Source organism: Dermacentor albipictus, chromosome 9 (assembly GCF_038994185.2).
Source record: "Dermacentor albipictus isolate Rhodes 1998 colony chromosome 9, USDA_Dalb.pri_finalv2, whole genome shotgun sequence".
NCBI lineage: Eukaryota > Metazoa > Arthropoda > Arachnida > Ixodida > Ixodidae > Dermacentor > Dermacentor albipictus.
Window position 1 is genome coordinate 64,644,653 of NC_091829.1, and position 12,996 is coordinate 64,657,648.

The window sequence follows — 12,996 nt, forward strand, 5'->3', positions numbered from 1 at the left end:
TGACGAGAGGTAGAGCTCGTTATTTGAGAAAAAATAATAATGGGCTTTCTTTCACGTGGCACAGAGATCCGAGCGTGTTGGAATGGCGAATTCGTCTGCTGAGACATCCAGAGCAAAAAGCGGCACCGACTAGACTAGACAGTGACGCACCTAATCTTCCAACTAATCTTGTGTACGAATCGGGCTCGCATGCGTTAAACGAATGAACCAATCAATTACGAGAGAAACGAGAAGCAAGGAAACAAACGGGCGTGAATAATTCCAAAAGTTACTTCGAAAACCGCACTTTGCCCAATTACCGACTTTTTTTTTTTACGCGCTCGTTGTCATGCCACGAAACGCCGTGTTTATCTTAGATCTTCGAGCCATCCCGTAATAAATACATTTTGTCATCATCATCATCTTACCGACATTCAGTTCCGTATGGCGGGGGGACGCTGTCTCCACCATGCACAGTGGCACCCCGTGGAAGCCTGGACCCAAGCCGGCGTCGCTCCAAGAAGACCATGCCAGTCGGTCGCTAGTCGGAGCATCCGATAAAGCCTCTCTACGGGAGTTTTAGCGAAGCGTTTCCTGAAGCTCGCATCGCTCTGCAACCAACGCTTCACTGGATCTCGCACAGCTGCGTAGTTGAGAACGCAAGTGCGCCTGCCTGGAGTCGTCAGCTTGAAGAGGGCAGTCGGAAGCAAAACCTCAGCTTCTGGATGCAAAGCCTGGCCGCCTGTCGTCCTGTCGTCCGCTCGTCCTGTCGTCTTCTCTGTCGGTGTCCCTGTTATTTGCGCTAGTCTTTTGATTAATTATTACACACCAACTAGCCCAGCTTTCTGCTTTGATCGCCTGTAAAGTTTTGGGCGAAGCACCTCGGTAGTACGTGTCATCTCAGTCCCGCTCTCACGACTGCTCTAGGTGCTTGAAGTGCACCGACCACGAGTGACCGTCCGTGTATGCATGTCTGGCATCAACTCGTGTGTGCGCAGGGTGCCATCTAACCAGCCTTTTCCCCATTCTCTGTCCGCTCAAATATTTGTCCCTTTTTAGAGTACTGAGCCGGGTATTTGTCCTGTTGGAATCTACCTTCCTTTTTCTCATGCATTCTGTGTTTCTTTCTACACGGACGTAACGGCTGACACAAAAAGTAAAAAAAAGAACTCCGGTGTGAGCTCTAGTCTAAATCTTTGCCGGAAACATCAGTCTATCTGGCTGTTCTTCGCAGTTACAAGCGTCAGATGCTTTGTTGGTTGTGAATGAGATCATGTTTCTTTCCTGGCAATTATCGCAGTAACGTGAACTAACCGCCAACAAGAACTCGTCGTTTGCCAACAACGTTGGCCAGTCGCTGGCGAACGTTGTTCACCTCGACGTGGCGGATCGTTCCTGCAACAAGCACAAACGAGGGATCCACGCAGTAACGCCGAGCCGAAGTATCCTGGTATCCACCCAGGTGGCTCAGTGGCTGCGGCGTTTGGGCTCGTGGCCGCGGGTGCGAATCCCGACGGCAGTTGCCGCATTCTGATAGAAGGAGCGCGCAAAACTACTTGTCTACGGCGCTTTGCGTTCATGTTAAAGAACCCCAAGTGGTCAACATTAATCCAGAGCTCTTCGTTACTGCTTCCCACATAACCCCACGGTGCAGAAGGGTTGAAATCCGGGCCAGTTGGTACATAGTTGAAGGAAAAAACGAAACGCAAAGAGCTTTTCATGCTCTGTGATCAGTGATGCTGTGGTTGCGCATCATCTGCTGGCCTTGCTGGGACACGCCGTTTGTAATAAAGCTCAGTTGATAGTGCAGTCGTTGTGGTGTGAACCTCGTTTCTTGTCCCTCGTGTTTTGTGACTGGCTTTTTCCTTCAACCCAAAGGTGTAGTTTCGGAGACGTTGAACCCCCCAATTCTTTTAATACCTTGCTATCTTATTTTTCTGCTCACTATGTAGAAGAAGAAAAATCTGGTTGCGAAGCTAGCAGAGGGATGCAATAACGACACCGGTAGAGACGGGGTGTTGGCAAGAGACGCACTTTTTTTTTATGCCAGCTGCGTCGTCCTCGGCGAGCTGTCCTTCCCTGGCCTCTCTCTCTCGCTTGCGGGCCCTTCACGATGGTTGCTTGTGACGTCACTCGCCGTGCCGGTGACGTCGTCGTCTCGGCAGCGCTCACTTCTTGCCAAAGCCGTACATGCCCATGCCGTACATGCCCAGACCACCTGCGAAACGCAACGTGAAAGGTGACGTCCAGGGGCAATCTAATCACCTTCAAAGCTACATTAACAAAACACTACGAAGCACTTTAGACTGGTAGTCTCTTTCTCTCTATTTTTTCGGGGGGGGGGGGGGAGGGCTGGCACTTTTGCACTTCACATAACCATCGATGGTAATTTCGATGGGTTAGTAACTCATGCCACGGAAAACCTTACCGTCGAATTCAAGTAGACTAAGAGAGAGAATAAAACGCAAGCGCCCTCTCTGTGTGCACTCGTTTTCATCTCCGTGTGCGTTTCGATCGTGCTAAGGTTTACAACGATAAAAGGAGGAGAAAATTATGAGTAACTTTAGTTCTTCAATTCCGCGCTTAACTGGGCTCCGGCAACTGCGTCAGTAAATACGCAAACTAACAGTAGGAAGAAGGGCACTGATCCAAACGCCCTCCTTGGTTGGTGTCAGCTATTGGCCAACAGCAACCGCGTATGGGAGTATGTTATATGACGAAATAAAGCATCCAGTAAATAGTGTGGAGCAAGGTCCTGTTTAAAGGAGCGCGTTTGAGAAAGAGGTGACTTCGCTCTCAGCTTGCGGGCTCCACGCGCCCTGCACGAATGCAAAATTTGGCTGAGACGTTCACAGCATCGTACACCATGCGCAGACTGCGTTTTTTCGCCAAGCCCGAGGACTGGTTCAGGACCCCTTTAACCCTACAACGCTAAAATACAGTTCCACATCAAGGATATCTCCAGAACAACTCGCTCGCCAGTTTTTATCTGTCCATGGAGAATGTACGAAAAAAAAGAAAAGATTCAATGTTATTTGAGTTAGGTCGAAATAGTACAGTGAATAACTTATTAGCAATTGGCTTTGCGAACTATGTACGATTGAAAACATTCTCGAGGGTATCGAGTATGGGACATGCTACTGTAGGCCGTGCGTAAAGCTTCCTCATCTCACATCAGAGTTTCGAGGTATCGACCCACTACTACAATTATGATACGTCGGGCACTGCAGGGGGAAAATATGGGAAATACTAAAGTTCTCGAAAAAGTGTCTAGTGAATCGCTCCTATCCTTTTGCCTATCTCTCTGTTCTGGCTGCTGGTGCTGTGTAATATTTAAACTTTGAACCACCACCAGAAAGAAAAAAAGCAGCGTCGTTGCTCGGTTACTACCGCCACCTGTCGATAACGCTAAGAACATGGGTTGCACCTGACCGTTTCCAACAGTGTCCTCGGGGTCCTCGGCAGAGGAAGATCAATTTGAGCTGGAATATCAGCTATCTGCATTGGCTTACAACAATGCCCTGTATCTCTTAACATTACGACTGTCGCTTTCTTTTTATTCGCTCACGTTACAGAGAATGCATTGATTACGTGCATATCATATCAGTGACGTCGATAAGCTGCCGTTCCTGGCCTTCGAGTGGTAACTAAGTTAACTTGTGGTTGCGCTTCTAGGTCTGAGTATGTATCTGAAGACCAGGAAGTTATAAAAGCAAACACTTCGACAAAGGTTTGCCGCGGTGTTCAACGTCAATTGCGTTTGGTCGACGTCGCCACGGGCAGTGCAGGATCCATCGCTTTCGGACTCACCCATGCCGTAGTAGTCGTAGTCAAGTCCGAAGCCCAGGCCGTAACCCATGCCGTAGCCCAAGCCGTAGCCCATGCCTAAGCCGCCCATGCCGTAGCCGCCCATGCCGTAGCCCAATCCGTAGCCCATGCCGTACAAGCCGCCCAGGCCGTAACCATAGTAAGGCATTCCCCAGCCGTACTGCAGCGCTGGGGACATAATGGAAAGGGACGGGCAAGTACAGTACCCGTAAGTGATAGATTTGAACCTCCCGAAGCATCATTCGGGATATGAAATTTCTATATCTAGCCCTATTGCTAGAAAAATTGCTGCCTTGGGTATGCGTAAAAGGTGTCGAGTCCACCTAGATGACTGTCTATTTCGGCCGCTGCTGATTGGCTAGGGCCACTTGTCTCCTCTTTCCTAAAGCTGCATCCAATCAGCAGCGGCTGAAATGGACAGTCCACTAGGTGGACTCTTGCAGAATACCCCTCCTGGTCACTCATCCATTATGTGTCTGAGTTCGACACCGCTCAATTACAGTTTCATCGTTCAGCGCGCTGTCTATATTGATTTCAAGTTTCTTGGGCATTCTCAACGTTGCGCCCTACCTCCCTCGCCACACGTCAATTAGTACTAAGAGAGCAATCGAAAAAAAAACGCTAGATTGTTGGGTCTAACGTCCCGAAACGCAGAGCAAGTTCAAGATATTCTTGCGACATATTTATACACGTGTGTTCATGATAACTTCAGTAAAGTGGAAAGTTGGGCTAGTTGGTGAGTAATCATCATACCTTGCTGGTGAAGCAGCGCACTGACACGGACACAGCGAAGGCACACAAGAAAAGACGACACTCGCTGCGAGTGTCGTCGTTTCTTGTGTGTCTTCGCTGTGTCCGTGTAAGTGCGCTGCTTCACCAGCAAGGTATGATGTTCATGATAACGCCGTGTACATGGCCATGCTGTGTCATGTGGCCAATATTTCCCAGCGCTCTCGGGAATCATACGTGTTTGTAAGCACCTGTCGCAATGCCGAAGAGAGAACTTAATCGACATCCTCTAACCTTCTGGGTGCCATTATGTTGCTGATTAGCAGCTTGGTTGCTGCAACATGGAATGAACCGTGTCTGCGTCCCATTCTGCCTATCTTTCTTTTTTCTGGTAAAGCCCACAAACCTGACAATACTTCAATCTCCGGCATTTCGGCAAGCTGCCTTTTCATGACTTGTGAGTGTCTGCGAAATGAGTTTTACTCGTCGGCAGGTTTTCTTCTTATCACTACTATGCTTATATGCACAGGCCCGTATGATGTTTCTAGAGGCTGACTACCGATCGTGAACTATACCCCTCCATGACACCAAACATCGTGCCTGTTTTGGACCTTTTTGTTCGCGGTTTCGTGCGAAACGAGGAATACGCTTTCGCAAGTGCGGCCGACTCCCGTTCATTCGACCTCCTCGGGTCGACCGCAACATTCGGTCGAAATATCCGAAAGATCGAATTAACGAACGGCGGCAAAGATAAACGAATTCAAACCTTTTATATTGCTTGGAGTAGTCTGTAGACGACTCGAACGCTGTATTACATCAACTGTGCGTGTCATCGTCAGTGGATCTCAGCACTGTAATCGGCGCTGATGAAATCCTCAAATAAGACATCGCCGACGGCACAAACCAAGACGTAATCATTACTGCAGGACAGGTTGCCGTCCGTCGTCACCGCCGTCTGCTGGAATTCTTGTTTTCAAGCTTTTAGCGACCACTACCTTGGAATGCCAGTGGAGATGGAATTAAACGAAGCGGCGTGTGTTTCCGCGTTCGAATTAAACGAGTTTTTCTTCCTTGGCAATACGCGGTTTCTCGCCGGCGCATTCCCGGGCGTTGGAATTAGGCGAAAAAAGAAAGTCGAACTAACAGTGGTCGAATTCATGAAAGTCGACTGTACTACCTTCGTGCAACCAATCGCAGAGGTAAAGTGGCGACAATAAAACCGAGACAATGACCCTTGGCGCGTACATATAAAGTGCTAGCTATATATGTATGCCCCGCAGCAAAGTCCACCGGACAGAACCTTTATGACACATGGAATAAAAAAAGGAACTTAATTTGTTATTTCGCATCATAACAGTGAGAAAGGCTTGATTACCTGCTCCAAGTACGGCGGCCCAGGTGGCGCTGAGGACGACCTGTGCAAGAGAAATCGGAAAGAAAATGAAACAACGTCGTGGACCGTTCACGCCAAAGCACCAGGGACGGCTTGCACGAACATTTAATGACGAAAATAATAACGAATTTAAGAACGCGTTCTTGTGCGGACTAGTCGTTGTCTACAGAACATTTAAGAACGCGTTCTTAAGTTCGTTATTGTCTTCGTTATTAAATGTTCGTGCAAGCCGCCCCAGAACATTAAGCCAAATGCTTTCCTGAGCATGCGCTAGAAAGCTGAATTAAACAGTAAATTGATTGATTGATTGATTGATTGATTGATTGATTGATTGATTGATTGATTGATTGATTGATTGATTGATTGATTGATTGATTGATTGATTGATTGATTGATTGATTGATTGATTGATTCCGGCTAGCTTCAAAATGACGCAGTTCTGGGCACTCTTCAGTCCGATTCGACTATGTCCTTACAGATGACCTTTGTAAAACGTGAACGGCATTTGGGAAAAGTACACGGGCCACAACTGCGTTTATCAGTAGACGACTGCCAACTGCGTAATGTGTCACGTCCTGAAAACTCCGCAGCGAAGTCTGCAGCCCTCATTCTCACTGCTTATGAGCCCCGGGCTCCCCCGTATAAGAATGCCGTAACACAAGTCAAGCAGAATATTTCGTCGATATCGTGGTTGCAGCAAACTTTTTGACGCGGGTCGTACATGTGTTTTGAACGTATACGCCACCGTTTGTGACATAAATTAAATATAAAGTCAAAGCGGACTCGCCGTCCGCGTGTCACCTCGAGGCTGGTTTTAGCTGCGTGTAGTTTCTGGTTGTTGTGAGAACGTGCTACGCCGCAAGTTGCATTAGGTTTTAGTGTGATTATGCATGTCCGCGAGTCGTGGCTAGGAAGGTGACGCTTTCGGGGCAGTGAGTCTTTCTTGTACCAGGCGTTTATTTAGCTGCGCCAAATTTTTAAATATCGCCTGTGGCCGATAGCAGGGGTGGGCCTACCAGGAGGTCCGGATGGGAGATTTAGTTTCCTGGGGAGTAATAATTATTATTCCTCTCTCTCTTTCTCTAACTAACCCTTGATCTCAATTGCTCCTTTAACCGGTCATTACTTCTACGCGAAATTAAAATTAATTAATTGCATAATTAGTCCAATTACGCTGATCGACATTTAATTAATTACATTACGACCATTATTTCAATATACGGATTGTAGCCGGTAAGTTCGCCCGGCGTGTCCACTTGGAACGATTTCTCTGAACAGCACCAGTTCCGAGATATTAATTTTCAAAGTGTCCGACGAAATCCATTGGCGTTCCAGTCACTTCTTTAAGAAACCGCTGGTTTATGCATTGAAGCACACTCGTCGTCTTTACAACCCCTACAATCCCCCCTTCCAATGCAGGGTCGCAAACCGGAAACTACCCGCCGTGGTTTCTCAGTCGCTTTGGTGTTGGGCTGCCGAGCACGAGGTCGCGGGATCGAATCCCGGCCGCGGCGGTCGCATTTCGATGGGGGGGGCGAAATGCGAAAACACCCGTGTACTTAGATTTAGGTGCACGTTAAAGAACCCCAGGTGGTCGGAAATTTCCGCAGTCCTCCGTGGACTACGGCGTGCCCCATAATCGGAAAGTGGTTTTGGCACGTAAAACCCCATAGTTTTATTTTTTTTAACCGGAAACTCGCCTCTGGTTAACCTCCCTGCCTTTCCCTCCCTCCCTCCCTCCCTCCCTCCCTCTCTCTCTCTCTCTATCTATCTATTTATCTATCTCTATCTCTCTCTCTCTCTCTATCTATCTATCTATCTATCTATCTATCTATCTATCTATCTATCTATCTATCTATCTATCTATCTATCTATCTATCTATCTATCTATCTCTTGCGGCTCCCATAGACACTAGCGCCATGGTTCCCCCTAGGGGTTCTATGGGAGACGTTGTGCGCCCGGCGAGACCGAGGAATACCCGCAGGTTCCCCAGGAACAAACAACGTATCGAAAGCGAAACGACGCAGGCATGGCTCGGTGCAGGTGATTGACCACGTGGTGCATCGTGAAGGCGCAGGGCGCCAGACGAATTTAAAGCGCTGAGAAGGTCCTAAATTTTCCTGGGACAGTCTATCGGTTTGTTTCGCAAATACCGCTATCGCATTCAACGACATAATTTTCAGACAGTTATAAGCCGGCAAGTATTTTTTTTTTTATTCGCGGGTATCCCCGAACCTCTCCGGCGCCCTGGTATCCCACGAGGGCCTTCCACAAATGTCTCATATCAAATCAAATCAAATCAAGTCAATTTATTTCCCAGAAAAAAAAAATAATCTGGAGAGGTTCACTGGCTAAAAGCCGTCATGGACGGCTTGACTAGGCAAATGAACCCTCTGCACGCAAGTTGGGACTACAACAAGAATAACTAAAAAGTATAACATGTAATATCGTAAAATAAAGTAATGAAATTTTTTTTACCATTTCCTAATACGAATACACTAAATAAATGAAATAAAAGATTACTTATGTCAGTACATCATATGCAGTTTAAAAAAAAAGGCATAGACACCATATCCCATATCGTAGTGCGTGTTTCAAATCACTACAATCTACTGCTTAAAACCCAGATGTCCAAATCTTCGGTCATCGTCTGTGTTCGCTGATAATTCTTACGTCAAGGGAAAATGTCTTTTTCTTTTTTTTAAAGATCCCATTTTTCTAAGTGTACAATAAGAAGATAAAGCTCTGTCGGGGGGGGGGGAGGGGGGAGGGATTAGGACGAACCAGCACCAGTATGTTTTTTTTACGTTTTCTTCTTTTGAGCACTGTGCCTTATCCAGGCTCACAAACCACAATCCTCATCGTAAGAGGTACGGCACACACTTTACCACTTGTGGGGAAATTGCGCGAGCTTTCTTCTATTATATCCTATTGTTATTATTATTCCAGCTCGCTGCAGTGGTTGACGTTGGAGGGTTGCTCAAAACGTTCACGCTATCCGACACGCCAGGTTGACCGATGAAACCTTAAATCAGACCTCACGTACGTGCTGCTGTTGTTGTTCTCTGTACAGGGTAATGACCTCACCCAAACTCTCACCCAAACAGAAAAGAAAATACGCCAAAGGTATCGGCACGGTGTTATTTGTACGCATTGGCAGAGCTAGAATTCGATCGATGTACAGTATCTCGATAGAGCGAAATGTTTCTTTAGGAGAACTGGCAGTTTGGCGAAGCTGTTCAGTAACGACTTCCAACGAGGCGTGGCTGCGGCTGGCATCAGCTGCGCATGCGCTGAACACACGTCCTTTACCGGCAAACTGAAGCCCACGTGACCTGACGGTGCCCACTTGTCCACGAAGCACACGCTACCTCAGTTCAACGAAACGATGAAACTCTTGGAACAGCTTCGAGGGCGAGAAAAAAAAACCCCGCTTTTGAAATAGCGGGGCCTCGGGAAACCCAGAAATTACTTTTACTTGATTCTTTCGAAAGCGTCTGAAGGAGTTTGAAAAGAAAGCTTTCTACGTCCTAGAGCAGAAAGAGTGAGTACACTTTTTTTTTCTCGTCTTTCCGCCCTACTTTACGTGCATAATGAAAGTGGTTCCTTCTTTTACACAAAAGTGTGAGTGCGTTCCTGCTTTCCTGAAGCATGAATTCACATTTTTTTTCAATACAAATACAGTTTTCTTCCGAAATTCTTGAAATCTAAGCAGAGCATAGCACAGCGAGGGCTGAGGACCTTCTAGGTGTTAGGCTGGCCCTGACGGCATTTCCCGGTCGATGTTCCGCAACTGCTCACCATTATCTTTCTCGCCCTGGCATAGTCGGAGTCGTCAAAACCTTTTCTACGCACTGTAGCCCCCCCCCCCTCTTTGTTTGTTTGTTTTTTTTTTGCACAATAAGCTTCTGTTTAAAATTTTTTCACAGTGCCATTTGCACTGATACGCCTCTAGCTACTCGGCTTTATCTCGACGTCATAATTTTAACATAAAGTCTAGTAAACAGTCCACTTTGACAGAAGAGCATAGTGCAATTCCTAAATCATTGCCGTGGACCATTCGTAATCAATTGGAATATTTCACCGAAACAGTAAAGACAAAAGAAAATTACACGAGAATTTTCACATAAGTAGGCGGCACTAGTGGTTATGTAGGCCCACGTTCCCTTGCTTCTCAACTCGTATGAGGAGTAGCAGCACTAGCCTAACGCGTTGAATTGGTCGCGGTACGATCAGCTTGCATCAAACTCGCAAGAGCCGAAATCCGGATCACGAATTTCGAAATTACTGTCCAGATATTTATTGTTTGCCCGTACGGTTACTCACAGCAATATTTTATGTAGTAACTGCAACATTGACGTTTTCTGGACCCAAACTAGCCTAGAGCTACGATTACACTCTGTGTGCGCAAACTTTATGTTGCAAGAGAAAAACACGAAAGTGAACCAAAGTCAATCAGAGACAGTTGAACGGTGAATTCTTCGCGCAGCACTGGTTTTAGTAATTCAATTATTGACGCTAGAACCGACCGCCGTTCAACTGAACACGCACATTAACTGAGATCGGCTGATCCACCTTGCTCACGTCCCTCCGAAGCTAAAATTAAGCACGATTCATGTCAAGGCGCACTAAGTCATTAGCTAGTGTCTTCTCCCTTCACGCCTGTCCTCATGTGGCGCCCTCTATTTAACTAAAAATTTCTCCACTGGCAAGTGGGCTACGGGATAGAGATTTGGGTACAGTGTGCTACAGTTACAACACGCAAAATAGTATACAGCGTACATATAGTATGGTATAACTATGGTGTATATGGATACGAGTGCCCGTATTGCATTCCAGGAGACACGTCTGTGAACTTACAACGGTGCAAGAGCACTCTTTTTTACGCTCAACTGGCATAGTAAAACACCATCCACCGAATCGGCCGAGCTAAAACTTGTGTCCTTTGCAGAGCTGCGCCATTAGAAGATTGTAGACGCCGTAAAACGAGACCTGTCGAATAATTTCGAACTCCTCTCTCCGTGCTTAAACCATCAAGCGCTTAACACGCGGACACCATTGCATTTCACCATCGCCGAAAGCTGGGACGCGCGGTAAACAATCGAACCGACGACCGTGTGTGCTCTGCGTCCAAAACTGCATATAACCAGCGAGCCTCTCTCTCTAGGTATACTTCGTGGCGCAAAATACATTTCTTGAAAAGGGACAGAAGAAAGGGAGACAGCGAAGCGCCAGACAGTCAAGCGCTTCACCGTCTCCCTTTCTTCTGTCCCTTTTCAAGAAATGTATTTTGCGCCACAAAGTATACCTAGGAAATCTAAGCACCAACTCGCCCAAGAAGAAGTCCTTTTGGAGCCTCTCTCTCTCTCTCTACGCCCGGTAATGCGGCACCGCCACGTCGCGGCGTGCCACAGCATCGATTGCTCCCAACGTCCCCGTCTCCCTTCGTCACGCACCAGAAGCGAGGCGACAGTCCTGCAGATCCTTGTCATCCTGGACGGTTGCTTCGTGTAACCCCGGAGCTCGACTTCCAAGTGATCCTCCTCCGCTTACAGACTCGGCACCTACTGGGCCGCGGTCCACGACACTGTGGAACCCTCTCCGCTTGGGTGCACGGGGCTTTTGCGACTCGGGAGTGGGCCGACGTTTCGTGCAGCCTTAAAAGAAACCCGCCCTCGGCCGCATCTCAGAACCGCGCCGCGGACCACGACCCGTCGTTAGTTCTCGAGAAAAGGGCCTCGCCGGGGAACCTCCTATAGCATTCAACCCGCTCTCTGTGCAACCTTCCCACCTCTTTCCCGCATTCGCTTCGCGCGCTCGCGCTCTCTCCTTCGCTCATTTGAATCCGTCCCTCCATCTTGGCTCCTTTCACCCTGCTAGCGGCAGCCTCGCGCAAGCTGCCAGAGAGAGATCGCCCTTCTTTTGCAGAGACAGTTCCGGCGCCGGCCGTGAAAAGAACCACGAGGGCCTCGAATGCGCACCACTCGTAAATGCGGACGGTCAAAGGGGCAGACGTGACGGTCGATGAGTGTAAGAGGCCCCCGGTGTAAGAAAGACACTGCCACTCTCGCTCCCCCTTTCTTTGCGGCGTCTTACGCCTCGAGCCTGTCCGCACTCCAGATTCGAGTCACGTGGCCTACGCGTGAATGCGTATGCGCGAGCCAAGCGCGTCTTGTCAGTTTGCCGGTTTTTTTTTTCTTTGTTTATTTGCTCTTCGGGAAGGGTAAACTTGAATATGCGAGCAGGGCGCGATCTGGCAAGACCTTCCGGAACGGAGACGCTCAAACACTGAGCTCTCTTAGCCTGAAACGGCAATCCGGTAGGTGCCCTTTGAAGAAGGCCCGCTTGGTTGGAGATGCAGAGTCTTTTATCGGACTCCCTCTTTTTTTTTTTCGACACTCTCTTCATTCTCTCTTTAGCTTTCTTTCTTTTTCGGTTGCGCGTCTTCCTTGTGGGGCCCGCTTTCACGTTCGCAGGCTGCGTTATCTCGATGAATCCGTAGCCGGCGTCAGCCAGGCCCCTTTCTATGGCGGGCACGTCAACAGACTCGAGGCACATGCCACTGCAGGACCCTCCTCCTCGAGGTGTGAAACCCGGCAGGCACTAATGACGTGCCACGTTCGTTCATCGGGCGACGATTCGGTTTCCCGTCTTCCTTTTCGTGGGAGCGGAAGAATCACGCACGCGCGCGCGACCTTTTGGCCTCGGCTGCTCTTTTTCGAGCTGTCAGCGCGGCTGCTTTTGACCGGGCACGACAAGATCCGCGCGGAGTGGGTAGAGTTAGCACCCTCTTGCCCAGGTGATGACGGGTAGCCAGGATCCCCTCCCGAACTTTCTGACAGCCTTATACCGCACTCCGAGTGCGTACGTTCCCAGTAAAGCACAGGGCTCGAGCACAGAGGGGAGCCAGCAAAGGTTCTGTTCCACGCCTATAGAACAACGCCAGCTGTATTAGGATGAAGGCTAAATCCAATCCTAAACCCAATAAATTTGCATGTTTGAACTGCATAACTAACGCGCTTCCTGTTCGGAAAGCTCTAAAACCGATTATATTCATCTACCTCTA

General features: G+C 48.3%; 1 protein-coding gene across 1 annotated transcript; it reads right to left on the reverse strand.

Moving 5' to 3' along the window:
• Positions 1–1,995: 1,995 nt before the first annotated feature.
• Positions 1,996–11,638, reverse strand: LOC135921829 (glycine-rich protein-like). Its single transcript, XM_065456175.1, has 4 exons — positions 11,387–11,638; positions 5,912–5,951; positions 3,790–3,975; positions 1,996–2,197 (listed from the first exon to the last, which is right to left on the reverse strand). The coding sequence occupies exons 1-4, from the start codon at positions 11,420–11,422 to the stop codon at positions 2,148–2,150; spliced, it is 312 nt and encodes a 103-aa protein (XP_065312247.1). The 5' UTR covers positions 11,423–11,638; the 3' UTR covers positions 1,996–2,147.
• Positions 11,639–12,996: the final 1,358 nt, after the last annotated feature.

What these genes read in the sequence shown, in the direction of transcription:
- LOC135921829 (XM_065456175.1), bottom strand. Translation starts at nt 11,422, where the DNA reads ATGACAAGGATCTGCAGGACTGTCGCCTCGCTTCTG. An exon ending in GGCCGCCGTACTTGGAGCAG is followed by an intron (nt 3,976 to 5,911) that starts GTAATCAAGCCT and finishes TTATGTCCCCAG; the next exon opens with CGCTGCAGTACGGCTGGGGA. An exon ending in CTACGACTACTACGGCATGG is followed by an intron (nt 2,198 to 3,789) that starts GTGAGTCCGAAA and finishes TGCGTTTCGCAG; the next exon opens with GTGGTCTGGGCATGTACGGC.